An 18,984-nucleotide genomic window follows, 5' to 3' on the forward strand; every position below is an offset into this window, starting at 1 on the left:
ACAAACCCCAACAGAGAAAGGCAAAACTGAATGTTGGAGAGAAACAGATTCCCAAGAACATTGGATACCTGAATCTAGCCATGCCTGAAGCTATTCCCTGGGCTATTCAGTTACAGGAGTCAATGCATTGCCTTTTTCGCTTAAAGACTTTTGAGGTGGGTTTCTCCCATTTGCAACCAAATGAGCACTGACAAATACATTGCCTCATAAGGTTTTTGTAAAGATTAAATGAGATAACCTACATAAAACATTTGGCACAGTGCATGGTATAAACAGGGCTTTGAACCAGTTCTCTCTGGTTTGGACCCCTGCTAAGAATTTGTATTTCTGACAAGTTCCCAGACCATGCTAATACTGTTGGTAAGGGAGCAATTCTGAGAACCACTAGTAGAGCAGTGGTTTTCAAAATTTATTATACATAAGCATCACCTGGGGATCTTGTTAAAATATAGATGCTGATTCAGTATATCTGGGGTGAAAGTGCAAATCTCAGAGGGAGTTCAAACTGGAACAAAAAGGTTCAAAGCCCTGGTATAAGGCAAAGGCTCAATAAATGTTGGCTACTTTTATTCTGGACTCAGGATCAGCTACCAGTAGTCATTTTTAGATTGGATCCTAGTGAGTCCAGAGCACTCCAGAAGGGACCAACACCCTTCTGCAGGCTACACTTGCCATGAGTCCCTCAGGACATTGTGAACACTGAAACATCTACGTCATCGTTTTTTACTTTCAGTGGCTTCAGAACTCTGTGGCTGTCAGCATATAACTGGGTAATATTCCTTATAGTATCTTAACTGCTGCTCATGTTGACTGTTTCATTTGACTTCTCTCCTCAAGCTGTGCAAAATCCAGGATATCCTAGAACATCAGTTATGGGCTAGGTACAGGGTTCAGGAAGCAATTCCAGGGTAGGGTTTTCACCTTCCTTTGATTAGCAAAACACTACCTCCTTCCTGCCCACATACTGGGCAAAAGAAAACAACTGGCCGCCTCTTTCTGATCTGCTCTGTCTTAGTTCAACTTCCTTTTTTCTCCTGCACATTCACATCTCGTTTTATTTCTGAGATCCAATTTGATGGAAGCATGAGGCTGATTAAGAGAAAAGTACTTATAAAAAGCTTACAGAACACAGAAGGGGCAGATTATCCAAGGAGGAGGTAGACCTCCAGCCTCTGTCTAGCAAATGGTGCTAGACAGACAGAGACTGAGCATTGCACGGCAGTCACCGGTCAGATAACACAGCCCCTCCAGTGGATCATTTACTTCACATACACACACCAAGGAGGGAGGCAAGGGAAGGAGGTTTCTTTTATGATTCTGGCTTCCCTAACACTTTCCACAAACACTATAATAATAGTTGTATGTCGAACTTGTTATTTATTGAAGACCAGTCCATGAGCCAAGTGAGGCTGGGAGGGAGCAGTGTTTGTCTTGCCAAGAAAGGGAAATGGGCCAAAGGACAGGAAGCATTCTCTACGTCCCTGTTCCAGTGAGAAGACCTCTGTCTAATTTCCCAAATCTGGCCACTTTTCCCCATTCATCTTGCTGTGCAGTTTAATGTGACAGCCACAAAAATGGAAAAAGGAAGTTGGACAGGCTGAGTGTTTCTGAGCATTCCTAGGAAGCTGGAGCAACCCCAGAGGCAAGACCAGCTACCTAAGCTGTGGGGCCCAGTACAAAATGAATGGGGCAGTGGTGGCTCAATGGTAGAATTCTTGCCCTCCATGTGGAAGACCTGGGTTTGATTTCTGACCAACACGACTCATGTGCAGCTACTACCTGTCTGTCAGTGGAGCCTTGAGTGTTGCTATGATCTGAACAAGTTTCAGTGAAGCTTCCAAACTAAGACAGACTAGGAAGAAAGTCCTGGAAATCTTCTGAAAATCAGCCAACCTGTGGACTACAACAGTCTGATCTGCAACTGACCATGGTGTTTCAATCCATTGTGCATGGGGTCGCCATAAGTCAGGGGCCAAGTCAATGGCAGTTATCAGCAACAACGATGCAAAATAAAAATGCAGTCCCCCTTATTCAAAAATTATTAACGGTTTCAAGATGGCAACAGTAGGAGAGCATTAAACCAAATGCAAGGCCCATCAAAGTGCAGGGCCCTGTGTGACTGCATAGGTCACACGCCCACGATGGTGGTCTGCCCAGAAGGAATGGATCTGGCAAGGTAGGAAGGAAAAAAGAGCAGGATGGTACGGATTCCCATCTCTGTATCCTGTTTTTGCATGTTAGGGGCCATTCCTGTATTAACCCAAAGAGACAGACTTAATGGTGGCCTTCAGGTACCATGAGAGCCCAGGAAGATGAATGTTTTCCGTCCTGGCAGTGGGTGGGTCCTGAATCCACGATGGTAGTTGCCTTCCTGGTGTTTTCAGTGCCCAGAGCTCACCTTCTGCTGTAAGCCACAACTAACATCTCCCCATTGTTGGGAAGAAATTGAGAAAGAATATGGCTAATGTGAATCATTACTGCTATGAAGAACTTAAGGACCTGGCGGTTCAGAATCTAGTAGACAAACAACGTTAGTAGCGTGGAATTCAGTTTTAGAAGGGGGAGGTCCTTCCTTATTTGGAGGGAGGGCAGACCAGTCTGAAGTGTGGAATTCTGATGAAGTAATTTTATTCCTTTCAAGTACAATATCCAATCTGCTAATCTATTCTTCAAACCATTGCCTTATATAAATCCTGAGGGAATCTGTTTTAATGCAGAAGATTAAAAGCTGTGTTTTCCTCAGGATCGCTTCCTTTAGAGCTCTTATTTGCCCCTTACTATTTACTCTTTGAAAAACAGATTGGCTAAAGAACAGCAAATTGCAATGCAGCCTGTGCCTAAAGTCTTTTAAATAGTATCTAAAAGACTGAGTTAGACTCAAATTTAGAATCAAGGAATAATGTTAAAATTGAAATGAACGTCTAACAATGGTGCCATCCAATGGTTTCAAGCCTGGGTTTCTAGCCTTGACGTGACAGAACCATTTGGGAAGCTTTTAGAAAAATCCAGATTCCCTGGACTTTGCCCAAAGATCTGTTTTCAATACTTTAGGGTGGAGCTGGGGAATCTGTATGTCTATAAAATTATTAGTTTTAAAAAATTAAAAACAAATGTATAACATTATTCACCATACCCTAAAGGTAGAAACAGCCCAAACAACTATCAACAGATGAATGGATAAACAAAATATGGTATATCCATAAAATAGATTATTCAGCTGTAAAAAGAAATGAAGTACTAATACAAGGTACAGTATAGATAAGCCCTGAAACATTACGCTAAGTGAAAGCCAGCCACAAAAGACCACATACTCTGTAATGCCATTTATATGAAATGTCCAGAATAGGTAAAAGACTAAAGTTGATAAGTGGTTATCAGGGGCTAGGGAAAGGGGGAGTGATGAGTTATTGCTTAATGGGCACTGAGTTTCTGTTCGGGGTGATGAAAAAGTTTTAGAAATAGATAGTGGTGACAGTTGTACAACACTGTGAGTGCAATTCATATCCCTAAGTCATACACTTAAAAATGGCTAAAATGGAAGAAATTTAAGAGAAAACAAAAACTATAGTCCAAAGCATTATAAGTCTAAAGACCAAGCATAAAATAGGAATTACTATTCTAATTCATATGCGGACCTGCAGCTGTGAGTTGAGAGTGTGAGGGTCATTACACAAGAGCTTCTGAGCTTGGACAGGCTCTGTGCGCACTCATGCCCACATGACCAGCAGGGCTGTTTACCTGTGGGTGTGTGTGGTGCCTGTTCACTTATTTATGAAGGAAGATTTGTATCCAGGCTCTGATGTGGCTCATCTTCCAACTTCCCATGGAGTCTCCCTATTCCTTCTATCATGGGCATGGTAGTATGCCCACCTGTCCCTCCCCCTCACCTACTTAACTGGTAAAAATCCTGAAAGATCTGAGCAGTCCTTGGAAAGGAAGCCACTACTTGGAGCTGTGTCATTTGAGGAGTATCTTTTTAGCTGAAGCAGTTGCCATGGCAAGGCTCATGACCACAGAAGCAGAATAAATACATGCAAAGTCCACAGATACAGCCCTGGGATCTCATTCTTTTGTGTTGTGGCCGGTAGGCTTTGCTCAGCATGTTTCCCCTATTTCCCTCTTTCCCTTTACGTATTATACTGGGTTCCTTTCCCTTCTGTATGAACAGCTGGTCCTCATAACCCCCAAGCAGCTTTTACTTGGTTTGTCACTGTCACTCCACATGTTCGCTCCGTTCAGTTCCAGCAGGCACATTGGTTTGGACGCCCTCTTCACATAGCTGTCAACTCCCTTCGCTGGGCTGGAGGCTGGAGTGACAGTGTTTGAAATTTGCTTTTCCTTTTGCTGCTGAAAATGTATCTTTATCACTGTCCATTTAGGGTCCTGGGATGACTTCTCTGCTTGACCAGAATGTTAAAGTCAATTTCCAAGAGCATCCTAAAGAGGTACAGTTCTAACATCTGCTAATAAAGGTTGGCTTAGAACAAAGTGGCCTGGATGAGCCCCGTAAGGATAAAAACGGCAATGGGCCTGCCTTCAAAATGCTGTAAAGTCACATGCGCGGCCCTGTAGGCCGCTGCCTTGAAACCCTGCAAACCACCATCTTGAGGACATCAACGGAAATGTTTTCTGCTTCTAGAGCATACCAGATCCTGGAGGTACTGCCACACAAAATAAACTCTCCTCCAAGTGACCAAAGATGCTATTTTCCCTCAACTGTGGGAAAGCGTTAAGTACATGAGACAGAATGAGATGGAGAAACCAGCGGAGGGAGATTTTGATACATTAAAGCCAGGGGAGTTGCAGTAGTAGCCACGGGGCTGGCAAAAGAACAGACGTCAAATGGAACATACATTATAAATCCAGCACATTGAGCACACGTGGGAGGCACATTTGGGTGCTGATACAACTGGCTGCATATTAAAATCCTTCAAAGTACATGTAAGTTCTCTTCACGTGAGTGTGGCTAATTAAACATGCAGATGACACCTGATAAATCCACGTATGTATGTTTGAATACATTTTCATGCTTTCTATTATGGAAACTTTCACATACTTAGTAAGTTGAGGAAAAAAAAAAACCCAACCCGTTGCGGTCAAGTCCATTCCGCTCATAGTGACCCTACAGCACGGAGTAGAACTGCACTATACGGTGGGTTTGAATTGCCGACCTCTTGGTTAGCAGCCGAGCTCTTAACCACTACACCACCAGGGCGCCAGTAGGTTTAGAGAATAGTATAATTCAGTATGTCTCAAAGAGTGTTCTGCGGACAGGTGTGAGTTGTTGAACTGTTTGTTCTCGTCTAAGTACAGAAAATGAGAGCGAGCACTTAGCATTTTTACAGCAATTTTATACTGCCACATAGTTTTACTGTATTTTACAAATGTATCAGTCTGCAATCACTTAAAAAACAAAAAACGAATACTGGCTTTTTACCACATATGGTTTGAGAAGCACTTGTATAAAGAGCACCCACATCTCCATCACCTAGACTTGTTAACCAACTGACCAAAAAACCAGAATGCTTCGTACAGAAATAACGTATGCGGAGGGCAGATAATTAGGCACCAGAAGCTACCCTTCTAAGTTTTCTTTAACTGGCTTCATCTTATTAACTGATAAACATAGTGTTTGAACATGCCTCGAACATAGTGTGACCTGAACGTAATGGATCCATTTTTCACATTGGTACTTCCCATTATATGGATAGTTGGTAGTCCAGTTTTTTATTTGTACTAGGCATATGAAGATAAATGGGAGACAAATCTTTTCATTCCTATCATATGGTTTTCTAGCTCAACTCTGTGTTCTTTGGTGTTTACATTTTTTAAAACAGTCAGTTCTTTAAAGGCGTTCACATTATTTGGAGTGCCTGATTTATTATCTTATAAAGCTGTAACTTAAAGTCACCCTGCTTATAGAAATATTGAAGGTAGTTTCATGTGTTTTTAAAGCTTTTAAATATATAAACAAAGTAATAAGATGGGCTTTCCCTTCCTCATTTAGAAACTTAGATTTGTGAAACAAAAATTAGTGTTACTTTTCATTGTGGACATTTTTCCACCTATGGGAAGAAATTACCAGCTTCATTTGGCTGCTATTAACGCCCGTCTAAGATTTTGGCAACCCAAACGCATTGCTGTCGAGTTGACTCTGACTCATAGTGACCCTGTAGGACAGAGCAGAACTGCGCCATATGGTTTTCAAAGCTGAAATCTTTACAAAAGCAGACTGCCACACTTTGTCTCTCAGAGCGGCTGGTGGGTTCAAATGGCCAACTTTTGGTTAGCAGCTCATGTTTAACCACTGCCTCACCACAGCTCCATGATTCTGGCAAAGAGGGAAAAAATAAGGAAAAATCCCCCACCCACATCAAATTTATAATGGTGGAAAACTTTATTCCATGGCAACTTTGTATCAAATTGCATCAGCCATTTGGACACAGTTGTGCTTCAGTGAAAAATTTGTTTGAACATAAATTGTTTTCTAGATGTTTTGCTAAAAGTCTTTTAATGTCCAATTCCCACAGCCTTTCTATTAGGGATTAGGAAGCACTGAAGACAGTGAGTTCAGAGTCATTTGTTTTCTCTGGCCTTGAAAAAAAGGGCCACACACACCAAATCATTGAGCTACTCTTTTTTTCCTCTTGTAACTCACCCAAGCATTCTATTATGAAATTGAAACATTTCAGTTACTGTAATTTTTTCCTAAAGGTTTTTGGTTCCCACACTGAAATTCTGCCTCCAAAGTAAGACGCAGAAGCCAATTTCCAAAATCTGTTCCAAAACACGTTCACAGCCTAACCCTTGAGAAAAGGGAACTTCAAGCTCCACTTGCCTCCTTTCAGAATGAGTCAAAGTATTTTAAAAAGCAACCAAAAATGTAAAAGCCCTTGATGAAGTGTTTTTGAAGTATCCTGGCCAGTCTGTAGGAACAGTCAACTATTATCTCAGTTCACTTTTTAAGGCGCGAACAACTTTACGTAGCACAAAATGGAGGCAAATGTCTCCTGTAAAAGAGAAGTTCGTAATACACGCACAAGAGAAACTGGTATTATATCCCAGGATGGTGAAGGGCAGAAACGAATACAAGTGGGAGAAATTAAGCAAAACCAGGGGGTAAGAGTGAGGTGACCTTGGGAGGGATAAAACACCACCTGGAAGTAATGAAAACTCTTTACGAACATAATTAAGCACAAGCTGTATGACAATTAGAATTAACTACTAACCCTCCCCCCCAACCATATGGTGAACCCAGTTATACTCTGGTGAATCAGAAATTTAAAAGAATAAAAAGGGTCTTAAAGATTAAAAAATCGAACACAGAAAAGAGTAGTTTTTGTACCAAGTGTAAGGGCCCTGACCTTGACCTCCGGAAAGTATTCTGACTTGTAGCTTAATCAGTCAGGAGAGGAGGTCTTTGAGACTGGAGTTTATATCTTCCTAATGACTAAGCACTCTGGCACAGGAAACAGTCTCTCCGTTTCTGATGCAGAAGGCAGACGAACACAGTGAAAATTCCTGAAAGGGCAAAGAGAGGCCTAAGCAGGGAAAGTAAAACCAGTTATTAACAACAGTAACTGCTATCGAGTCCCTGAGTGGTGCAAGTGATTAATGTTCTCAGCTGCTAATTAAAAGGTTGGAGGTTCTAGTCTACCCAGCGGCACCTCCGAAGAAAGGCCTGGCAATCTACTTCTGAAAATTCAGCAATCAAAAACCCTGTGGATCACAGTTCTACTCTGACATACACAGGGCTGCCATGAGTCAAAGTCGGCTCGATGGCAACTGATTTTAATTGATTCATTGCTTACTATGTGCCATGTACTATGTCCAGTGATTTGTACACTGCTTCTCAGGGCTGATATTATGGTATCAATTTTGTTTCAGAATGAGTTCCCTCAGAATCTCAGTGCCTAGCACTGTAACTGCACGGTCAGTCTCTTAAAGGGGAACCTGGGTCAAAAGCCCAGCGCCGCTTCAGCACGGAGCTCCTCTGCTGATGGATGAGGCTGTGAAAGCGGTCACACACCTGAGTCTTCATAAAAGAAAGAAATAATAATAATCCTGTCTCATAACGTTACTCTTTTTTGTATGTACCTATTTTATGGGTGGCCAGAGAAAGAATGACTGATTACTAGTCCTGGATTCCCTGGCTAAAATAAAGTGCCCCAGCTCCTGGCTGAAAGTGAGGGCTGTCAGTGCAAAACCACACGACCGAGAGGGCAAGTCCAATTCTACTGCAGACGTTTTTCAACTCTGCTGAAAACAGAAAAATAAGTTTTCTTAGAAAACAACATGGAGTTTATGTGTAAAGATTTTTTAAAAAAAGAAGACACATTTCATCTAGCAAGGGCAATACAAAGGGGTTATATAAATTTATTTTTTATGTAACAATTGATTAGAAAAAATTCCCATTTTCAATGTTTAGTTCCATTTCTCATTAAAAAAAGATAAATCACTAAGAGGACAAAAACCCACACAAAAATACAATCTGTATCTGTTCTCTATTTACAGATAACCGGTCACTATTAAGGCACAGATTGATTAAAAACTAATATTTATGCAAATAATCCAAATATTTTGTGCATCATATAACACTGACAACACCATACACTGTAGTGTCATATTCCCTTCATTGCATCAAGAGAAAGTGAGATAAAGTAATTTCCAGTGTTTTTATTTGTTTTTAGCCACCCTATTTAATCTAGATTAATTGGGACAGTTTTCCCTTTGGCATAGTTTCAAAGCACTGTTCATAAACCTATCTCAATTTAATACTGCATATTCGTTCCATCTCCCTCCTGTTCCAAATGCAGGGTAGAGAGGTAGGAAAAGAGCTCCAAGTGATGACTATTTATCCGGAAAGGTCATATTAAAGAATAAGTAAAATGTAGAGCACTGGGGGACCTGTTGAACAGGAAGCTAATGGAAAATTATTATCTCGTGTTGAACATACACTGTGATGCGTTCTTACAACTGCGTAAGGCAGGGAGCGCCACGTGATCATCTGTGTACACGTGCACAGGATTATCCCATTGTACTTGCAAAGGGAGTAATTTGGTTCTACCTCGCTAAGCAGATACAGTTTAAGAATGGGCAGCTCCTTAGTGCCAGTTATGATTGATAATTTTATGACAGCCCCACTGTCTATGCCTTTAATATAACCAATCCTTTTTTTTCTATGTGTAAAATGTCTCTTCAATTATTATTACATTAATGGTAAGACTTAGCCATGGAAAAATGTCAGGCAAGAATTTCTTATTCCACATTTGTATAAAACCCCCCAACTGTTGTATATGCCTATCTAATGCCTTCTGCTGAGCACACAAGAGAGGTTTATGTCCAGGTAGTCTTGAATACTGAACATAAATAAGGCAATACAGTACAGGTAATTCACAACATTTCCTATGGCAAAGTTTTCCAACAAATTAACTTACTTGGAAATAATATTGCTTTGCTAAAAAGAGGCACTTTGTGATTTTCTTCATGGATTGAAAACCCTTCATAAATTCATAATAAGATGTCTGAAAAGACTCAGGAAACAATGTTGCCTGATTTCTTGGACTTTCACAGTATAAGATTGTATCAATGAGTCTAGCCACTTAAAAAATAGGTTTTTTTTTTTTTTCCTTCAGAACTTTATGTCATCCTATGAACCGTCACTCTGGAGACTTAAATAAAGCCTTTCCGTTCTCAACAAACCCAAGTCTACTTCAAGCAGACAGATATGGTTTTAGGAAAGTCCTGTGATCACATGGAGCATAATTAATCTGTACATGATAAGGACGGTAATCTATTTCTCCTCGTAATGGCAACAGTGCTGTCTTGTCAAATGATTATTTATCTTTTTAAATAAAGTGACAATCTAGGGCTCCAGTTATTGAATGCCGTCCATTCTCTACCATAAATCTCCAGTAGATATCAATTTAATCAGTTATGTACTGTATGCTTATAATATCTAAAAATAAAAGTTTGATATAAATAAATGTCCTTTAGTGGCAGTATACTAAAAATAGCCCTTTGCCTTCAGACAACCATTAAAATCATTTTAGCAATACAGGCAGCAGCTACATATGATGACTGCAAAGGGTTAATATTGCAAAGTCCATTTGGTCTTTCTTGGCACCTGTTACAGTGAACTAGGTGCAGAGTGAAGTGTTTCTAGGATGCTGACGTAAATGAACAGAGTTGGTCCAGGACCAAGTGGAGTCACTTACATTTCCAAAAGTCACAGGATATTCTGCACAGAAACTAATATCCAGTACCGTTTCAAATAAAAATTTGATGCAGTCAGAAAAATGTGACTAAATTTGATTTGTACCAATACATCAGGTGACACGAAAGTAAGAGAGAGATAACTTCCACAGGACAAGAAATCAGAACGTGTAAAGTGCTGAAAGATTGCAATAATTACTTTAAAGCAGTACCAGAAAATTCCTCTTTGATTTTTTTAAATTCCCAAATACCAAAACAAAACAAGCAAACGAAATAACCTCTATGCTCTCTGGCATCCCAGATGTCAATTTATCCTTCATTTTAAGTAAAAAAATCAGTGCATATGTTATATACGTAAATAAAAACAGAAAAAAAAAAAAAAACCCAAAAAGCACTATCCTCCTATTACGAATTCTGTCCAATTGCCATTTAAAAAAAGAAATCAACATTTGGTGTTCTGTACAATGACATAAGAACATCTTCTCTCTTTCCTTCCTTTTTGGCACAAGGTACAGGTGTGAATACGATGCTTTGGTCCTGATACCAGACACCCAGAGTGCTGAGGACGATGTGCAGTGAAGTCTGTTCACAGGTTTCCTGTGTCGCACTTTGCAGTTAGTTGGCGGGCGTGTGACTAGAGTGTACTGCTACCAGCGGCCACTGACACTAGCAACGTCTGAGTGATACTGACGGGGCAGCCTCCCGCTTGCTCCGCCTTCCAGGAAAGATGCGCGTGCATTTGGCGGTTCAAAAAGCTTTCTTCGGTTTTTATTTAGTTCTAGAAAGAAAGAGAGAATTGTGAGGAACTCAACGAAGAAGTTCTGTTATCTACAGGATATGACATCAGAGCTCTGAAAATGATGGCATGGTAGATTTGGGGGGAAAGTCAAAGCCTAAGAGCAAAAAGCAAACTTCTAGGTGATGATCATGACATTTCAAAAATACGAGCAAGTCTGATTTAAATGTAGTATATATGAGTCACTGAGTGGCACCAATGTTTAATGCGTTTAGCTACTAACTGAAAAGCTGGAGGTTTGAGGCCACTTAGAGGTACCTCGGAAGAAAGGCCTGGCACTCTACTTCCAAGAAATCAGCCACTGAAAACCCTATGGAGCACAGTTCTACTCTGACACACATGGAGCTGCCATGAGTTAGAGTCAACTCCATGGCAACTGGTGTACATTGGTAGCCTAGGAAACCAAAGGCAGCACACACTTTTTACTGCAGTTTGTGAACTAGCTAGCAGCTATGTCATCCTCAGAACCCTCTAAACTCCAGACGCACAAATAATACAGTTTCCCCACTTGCCCCAAATGCCATTCCTGAGGCAAGAGGGGACAAGAGGGGTTGATGAAAGGCACGTGAGAGAACGTATTGCCACAGAATGACACAAAATTATTACAACTATTGAACTCATCCACGTCAAACATGACAATCCTTAAATTATTAAAATCAGACATGAAAAAGAGATCCCACACCTAAATATGAGGATCTCTGAGGAGCGCCCCGAAATGTTAAACCACAGCCTGCGTGGCTCGGCCAACCGGTGATGGCTACAGCCCTAGAGTCAGAACAGTTCTGAGGAATCACACCAAAGGACAATTTTCTTTGAATAAAAAATCAACTTAGCAAAAATATCAACGTTAGTTTAGGAAACTAATACTCGAAAACAATCATATTCCGAATTTTCAGGGGAAAAAAATTGAAATGTTCCATTTTAATTTTAAAGAAACCAGGATACTTAAGACTATTTAGTTTGTCCCTTTTGCCAAATAAAAATGATCAATCCCAAACAAAGGATGAAAAGTAACTGACGCAGTCTACCTTGTTTATGATTATCTAAAGCACCCCACCCCCACAAGCCCTTGAATCAGCTGTTGTAACTCTTTTCATGACTCATACAAAATAAACAGAATCGACAGACTCTAGAAATTAGGGTTTCTGATCGCCTCTAAATGCAAATATCTTCAAACATATTCAACTTCAAGTAGATTGCTGTTGCTGTTGTGTGCCATCAAGTTGATTCTGACTCATGGTGATTCTACAGGACAGAAGAGAACAGCCCCATAGGGTTTTTAAAGGGTGTAATCTTCACAGGAGCAAATCACCAAGCCTTTTTTCCCACGGAGTAACTGGTGGATTCGAACTGCCAACCTTTCAGTTAGCAAGTTAGCAGCTGAGCGCTTAAACACTGTGCTACCAGGGCTCCTTACAAATAGATCAGAGGGATTAAAGAACTGAATTGTGTGCAACAAAATTTTTTCGGGGGGAGTGTGATACGTGATTTAACACCTTATGTTTATCTTAGTACTTTTTTCAACTACACTCACATACAATCCCCTTTTGAGTTTTGAAGTTCAGAGGGCAAGCTGTGGCCGACTAGAGTAACGCTGAGGATGAGAACACAGACTCAGAAAGGCTGCACATGGTCACAGGTGGTTAAGGCTGGCCATATGGCCAGATGACCAACTCTCTCCCAAGATCTGGAAGATGAGTTCTGGAAAATGGACCAGCACCCCTAATACTTCACCCCACTGCCTTCCAAAATGTAGATCCCTGCCCTATAGAGGTGAATCAACAGTGGAGACCGTCTCTCTTTTGCTCACATACAGGTCTTAGAGGAGAAGAAAAATATCAGCGATTTATTAGAGTTTATTTCCACTCACTGGCATGGGGTTTTTGCTTTGGTTTATTATATAGCAAGCATTTTACATCCATTTTATTCTATTTAAATCCTCCTTAAGCAGTAGATAACATTATCATTCCCATTTTATAGATAAGAAAACTGAATTTTAAAGGCGGATGCAGTAACTTGCCCGAGGCCACACAGCTGTTCAGCGATAGAGATGAAAACTTGGCCACCTGCCTGATGCTAAGGCACCTGAGCACTGGCTGAGCCGAACCATCAGGTGGGCAGAGAAGGCCACCAGAGACCACGGATACACAGATTTGAGCAGTCAGTATTTCCCCATATGCAGATAACAGAGCTTCATATTAAGTGCACCCCATTTATTGTTTTAACACTAACAGCTTAAAGGTTCTGAAGAAGCAAAAAAAAAAAATCTTTACAAGCCAAAAGGCACGTGCAGGCATGCATACAGCTAGATGGCTTCTATTTCAAGTTCCTATGGAAACACAATAGCAATGGCACCCCTATTAAAGGTTGAACATATGTATCTTGTTAAAATAAAAACAGCACTTCAGAACTTCAGAAATCTAGACAGAATTGAGTGGATTTTAAAGCAAACTTAAGAAAGTTAAGAATAAATGAATCCCCTTAAGTACAGACAGGGCCTGGGCAAGTCTTATCACGCCCAAGCTAGGAGACTTTCTCTGGCTTCCATTTTCTCATGGGGGAATAACCCACACGTCAGGAGGACATTCCAGTATTACAGGAAAAGAAAAGGAAAGAATGAGGTCAAACAACATTCTCCCCAGATAACATGCACAATTGAGCACATGAAAATAATCAGGGCTGTTGAAGACAAACCATTTAGTTAAACATAAAGAAAACTTTATTCTGGGAAGTTATATATCAACTAGATCTTTCAAAGTAAAATGAGGGAATTCAGCAATTCCTGAAGGATGCAGTTTCTAAGAGAGTACATATGTACTCTCCGATGTGTATGTGTGTGTGTATATGTATTACACATATACATACATATATAGATTATACATATACGTACATATATACATATATATATATACGCACACACACTGTATACACATCCCCAAAGGCAAAGCACAGAGGTAAAAGTTACAGAAAGGTTATCAAGGATCAAGTCCTACTGAAGAGACTTTAGGTTTTTTGATTTGTTTGTTTTTATCTAAAAAGCAGACTCCTTCCTCTGATTTTTTCAGTAAGCCTGAGGGATAGTTTTGGAAAATACCAACCTTTTTCTTTGAAATTCCAAGGTTCACAGAATCCTGGCAGCTCTCAGGATCTTGTTGCGGATCTGAACAGAGTCACAAACTAAAAGAATAGGTCGGGAAATGTTAGATCTACCTGAGGCTGTGGCGAGAAGCCTGTCAACAGGACGCTAAACTTCCTTTCATTGTGTCCCTGTCAATTTAGTTAACCAATCCCTAGAATCCTATGAGAGAAATCCATGAACTTTCAAAAAGTGTGAATTTGAAAAAGACAAATTTATTCTCCAATTCGTCTCTTCCAGAGATAAATTTTACCTTCTCTGATATGAAAACAAAGGTCTTCAGGCCCAAGACTAAAAACAAAACAAAACAAAACAAAAACCTCACACTGAACGAACAACTCTGATTACAAGCTAAAAACCTACAAACTTTTTAAATAGGAATTCTGAGCAAACTTATCTAACCAAGCTGTGTAACCACAAGACAAACATGAGTCAAGGCTGCCAGGCTATCCTGCCTCTATCTGGAAATGGAATGCTCTCAGGCTATAAATGCATGTCTTTGTTATCAGGTGAGTTGAATTGGAAAAAGAAGCTTTTTGATGAAGGGTTTCTCAATACAAACTTACTACTTGCAGAGAAAATGATTTGCCAGGTTCATACAAATGCGCTCAACAAAGTAAGGCAAAAATCATCCTTAAAATAATCAAATACTTCACGCCGTCCAGAGTATTCATAAGGCATCTTATTCCAAGTCTCTAATACCCTTTAAAAGCAAGAGGACCGGTGAATCCCACTGAGAGGCAATCTATAGAAGTAGTAATTACATAACCTCAACAGAACCACGCTGAAGAAGATGATTGTAGAAAATATGCTCTCAAAGAGGACTTAAAACCTTTCTGTTTACCTCCCTATTCCCCAAAACCCACCTCCCACAGCACAAATGTATTCCAGAGTAACATTCCTGTGACCCATCTGGAACCCATGAAAGTGGTTAGAGATATCTGCTTGTTGCTAAAAGCTTTATAGAGTTTGAAATTGGGTTGATGCACAAAGAACTCACTTTATTTTCATTATACTGTTACTGACATTCTGTCAATCTCTAGTGAAAGATTTTGGAGTTCTCCATTATAAAAGTGCTGGCCCACAGGCATATTTTAACAGTATAGGCACGGTGGATATGTGGGTTAATAAAATTTCTAGCAGCATAGCAGTTTCATTTGCAAATTAATAAAAGAAGAATGTGAAAATAAATCAAGTTAATTGTTGTCTAGGAACAGCCCTCTGAGGCTTCACCTTAGGGTAAACAAGTTAAAAAACTACCTTATTGCCACAGATGGTAAAAAAGAAAGAGCAAGGGGTATCCTGCTAATGAAGTATACTGTTAAAACTGCAGTGTCTCTTCACTAAACTGGATGACGCATCACAGGAAAGGATGGATCTTAGGAACAGAAGGTGACTTTGCAAAGTCATCTATTCCAATCCACCTTGATGATCAATAAAACAAAACCAGAAGAGGTTTGGAAATTCACCAAGGACTCAAAATTTAGTAGAGGCAAAGCCCAGGTCTCCTTGATTGTATCTAGTGTTCTTTTAAATATACTAGACTGATCTTACAAATGAAAAGGAATTAAGTATCTGCCCTGTATACAGACAACCACCTGAATACACAGGGCGGAGAAAGACTTTACAAGATGATGTGTGTAGAACTTCCTTCATCCAGGGAGAAGCCTAACAGGCAGCCTTGAAGAAGCTCAATGGCTGGCATTCCAATCCTATTTCAAAACTGCTCTGCTTTATCTGCTTCAGATATTCAATCTATACATAAGATTTTCTGGGGAAGGAGGGGGAGAGCAGGAAATGGAATCTGCTGCTGAAATAAAATAGAAAACTACTGAGGTGTTTAATTTTATTTGTTCATCTGATTAGTGAATGCTGTTTGGAAAGGACTTTCACCAGTTGGATGCAAATGCTGGCCTCAGAGACAGAGCCTACAAATTCAGCATTCTGAAAAAGCAGGTCACTTTCTCGTAACACCTGACACTTGGCTTCTGCCTTTAGTGTCTCTGTCTTTGTGGAAGATAGACAAGTATATAAATTTCATATTCATGAACTTTACTGGGAAGTCTTCAAAGAGTATCTTTTTTTTTTTAATTTCTTCCTTATATTTCTCTAAACACCTTTTTGGGGTACAGTAAGTCCCTAGGTTACACAAGTCCAACTTACAGAAAAAACTCTCATACTTACCCTTTAATATTATGTAAATTTGCCCTCACTTTGAAATGACTGAATCAGGGCTTCTAACTAGCTTTTCCTGGTTCAATCATGGCTGAGGAAGAACAGACCTGAATTTTTAAAGTTTGGCTTAACCGGAATCATAACCAAAAAACAAAAAACCAGAACAGGAAAAATTATAGGTCGAAGCCCTGCTAGAACTGTAATCTCCCTCTTAGAAAACAAGGGCAGCGTACGAGTGCATAGCAACCAAATCTCTTGCCTGTTCAATTTTGCACAGAGTTGGAATCAGTGGAGTCCCATTCAAAGATGGCGGCTAACTGCACCGCTTTGAATGTGTGTCCCCCTTAATCCTGGCAATAATCTAAAATAATCTAATTTCACGCAAGAGTGAAATGGCTCACTACGCTTCTTCAAGTCTCCCATTCCAGGGGTTGGACTTGTAATTTTTTGCATTCTGATTACAATTCTGGATCATCCAAATTTTAAAAATTCAGGTCTGTTCCAATTTTGCTTCATTAGCTATGACCGAATCAATTTGAACTGGTTCAAAGCCCTGGATTGAACCAACCCCTATTCACAATAAATTCTTCATCACAATCACCTTCACCTGCTGCATATGCAGCTTTTAAATAATTGAAAAGGCTTTGAACCTTTTCTTGTACTAAAATCAAACAAAACCACTGCATCAATTCCTACTCATAAGTGACCCTAAAGGGCAGAGTAGAACTGCTCCACAGGGTTTCCAAGGCTGTAAATCTTTACAGAAGCAGACTGCTACATCCTTCTCCTGAGGGGTAGCTGGTGGGTTCAAACTGCCAACCGTTTGGTTAGCAGCCCACCGCTTTAACCACTGTACCACCAGGGCTCCTCTCTTGCACTAAAGTAAGGCTAAATAAGAACTGTATGCACCTGTTCCGGCTTACCTACAAATTAGACTTAAAGACAGACTTAGGAATGGATCTCCTTAGTACTCTGTGGACTGCCTTATGTTGTTAGGTTCTGCTGAACCAATTTCAGCCCATAGTGGCCCCATGTCACAGAGTAGAACTGCTCCATAGGATTTTCTAGGCTGTAATTTTTACAGGAGTAGATTGCCAGGTTTTTCTCCCACAGAGCAGCTGTTGGGTTCAAACTGCCAACCTTTTGGTTAGCAGCCAAGCGCGTAACCATTGTGCCACCAGGGTTCCCTTTTTGGGGTTTGTCACTGTGTGTATTTACCTATTCCCAACTCATCATCTGGCTCGATTCCTTCCAAACAAAGAGAGGCGTCCAGTAAATAAACACAGAGCATTTTCTATTACATAGAGCATGCAACAGATGCATAAAGGAGGTGATCTGGGAAGACAGACATCATTATTTTCCTTCATTCTGTGACTACGTTCAGGATACTACGCCCTTCTGTGACTCACAAATTCTATTTAAACTTTGGAAAAAAAAAAAAAAAAACCAACGTTAAGACAAGTAATACTGCCAGGTTCCAAGCTATACCAAGGAGCATATCTTTTTTCTCTGGTGCAATAATCTCAGCTGGTGTGCAAGGACACATTTGAAACATGACATTCAATCAGGAATATTTACAAACCTACTGATAACTGCTTAACCACAAAAAGGAGGATTTTCTGCATAGGTCAATTTGGGTTAAGATCTTTCTGAAGAGGGTTTTATGGAGCACCTATCGTCAGAGCGGATTTGCAGGCAATGCCTTGAGGGAGTGGTGACACACAGCATTCATCGCACACTTGGCAGGAGAACCCTATAACACCACAAGGTGTCAGGGCAGTAAGCAAGCAGATGGGCTGAAACTGCCCCACCAGTCAGATTTCAAAATATGAGTGTGAGCATTTATATTCACCTGAGATTGCAAGCAGCATTTTCCTCCTCGCACCAAAAGTAGTAATTCCCAACTCCTTCAGATCCTGATCCGTGAGAGTGAGGAATGTCTGAAGATCGATCTATGAATGAAAAAAACAATCTGTAACCAAGACGTTAAGTACTTATTTTCTTCCTTATTCTAGAGTCAACTGATTATTAAAGCCAGTTGCCATCGAGTTGATTCCGACTCATAGAGACCCCATGTGTATCAAATTAGTATTGTACTCCACAGGGTTTTCAATAGCTGATTTTTTGGAAGCAGTGAGCCCAGCCTTCCTTCTGAGGCATCTCTAAGTGAACTCAAATGCCCAACCTTCCAGTTTACAGCTGAGTGCTTTAACCGTTTGTACCACCCAGAGCCTTCCTAACTCATTATTACACCTATTTTATTAATTATGCCTTGCTTATTTCTAGAACAGAATGATGGTGACACAAATTTAAAGGAGCCAAGTAATAAAATGAAAAAAAAAAAAAAGGACGTGATGATTCTAGCAGAGTACTCAATCTAAGCCAGTCAGCTACTGCAAGTGAAATAAAAATTTAGCTCTGAGCATCCTGGCAGCAATAGCACAAAGGGAAACAAAGAATTGTACAGCTTCTAAGGGCTGATCAAAGGAAAAATAGGTATGTTTATGAGAAGGAACAATATTTCTCAACTTTGGATTCTGAATTGGTTAAGCAGGTCTTTTTAAGAGGAAACCAAATAATACTATAGATAGTGTTATGGGTAAGATTGTTTCCCCCTAAAAGACATGTTGAAGTTCTAAACCCTGACACCTGTGAATGTGAC

General features: G+C 40.2%; 1 protein-coding gene across 2 annotated transcripts in view; it reads right to left on the reverse strand.

Annotated features, from left to right (window-relative positions):
* Window positions 1-8,357: 8,357 nt before the first annotated feature.
* BICC1 (BicC family RNA binding protein 1) overlaps window positions 8,358-18,984 on the reverse strand; it is a 341,517-nt gene continuing 330,890 nt past the window's right edge. The window contains exons 20-22 of one of the 2 annotated variants that reach the window (XM_049855571.1): window positions 18,175-18,274; window positions 14,110-14,188; window positions 10,907-10,993 (exon numbers count right to left, since the gene is read on the reverse strand). In XM_049855571.1, coding sequence (XP_049711528.1) covers window positions 14,133-14,188; window positions 18,175-18,274 — 156 coding nt within the window. In that variant the 3' untranslated portion in view covers window positions 10,907-10,993; window positions 14,110-14,132. Of the gene's footprint in view, window positions 10,994-14,109; window positions 14,189-18,174; window positions 18,275-18,984 lie in introns of both variants that reach the window. The other variant, XM_049855570.1, reaches the window with a different exon arrangement.

The sequence above is a fragment of the Elephas maximus genome, chromosome 16, assembly GCF_024166365.1.
Source record: "Elephas maximus indicus isolate mEleMax1 chromosome 16, mEleMax1 primary haplotype, whole genome shotgun sequence".
NCBI lineage: Eukaryota > Metazoa > Chordata > Mammalia > Proboscidea > Elephantidae > Elephas > Elephas maximus.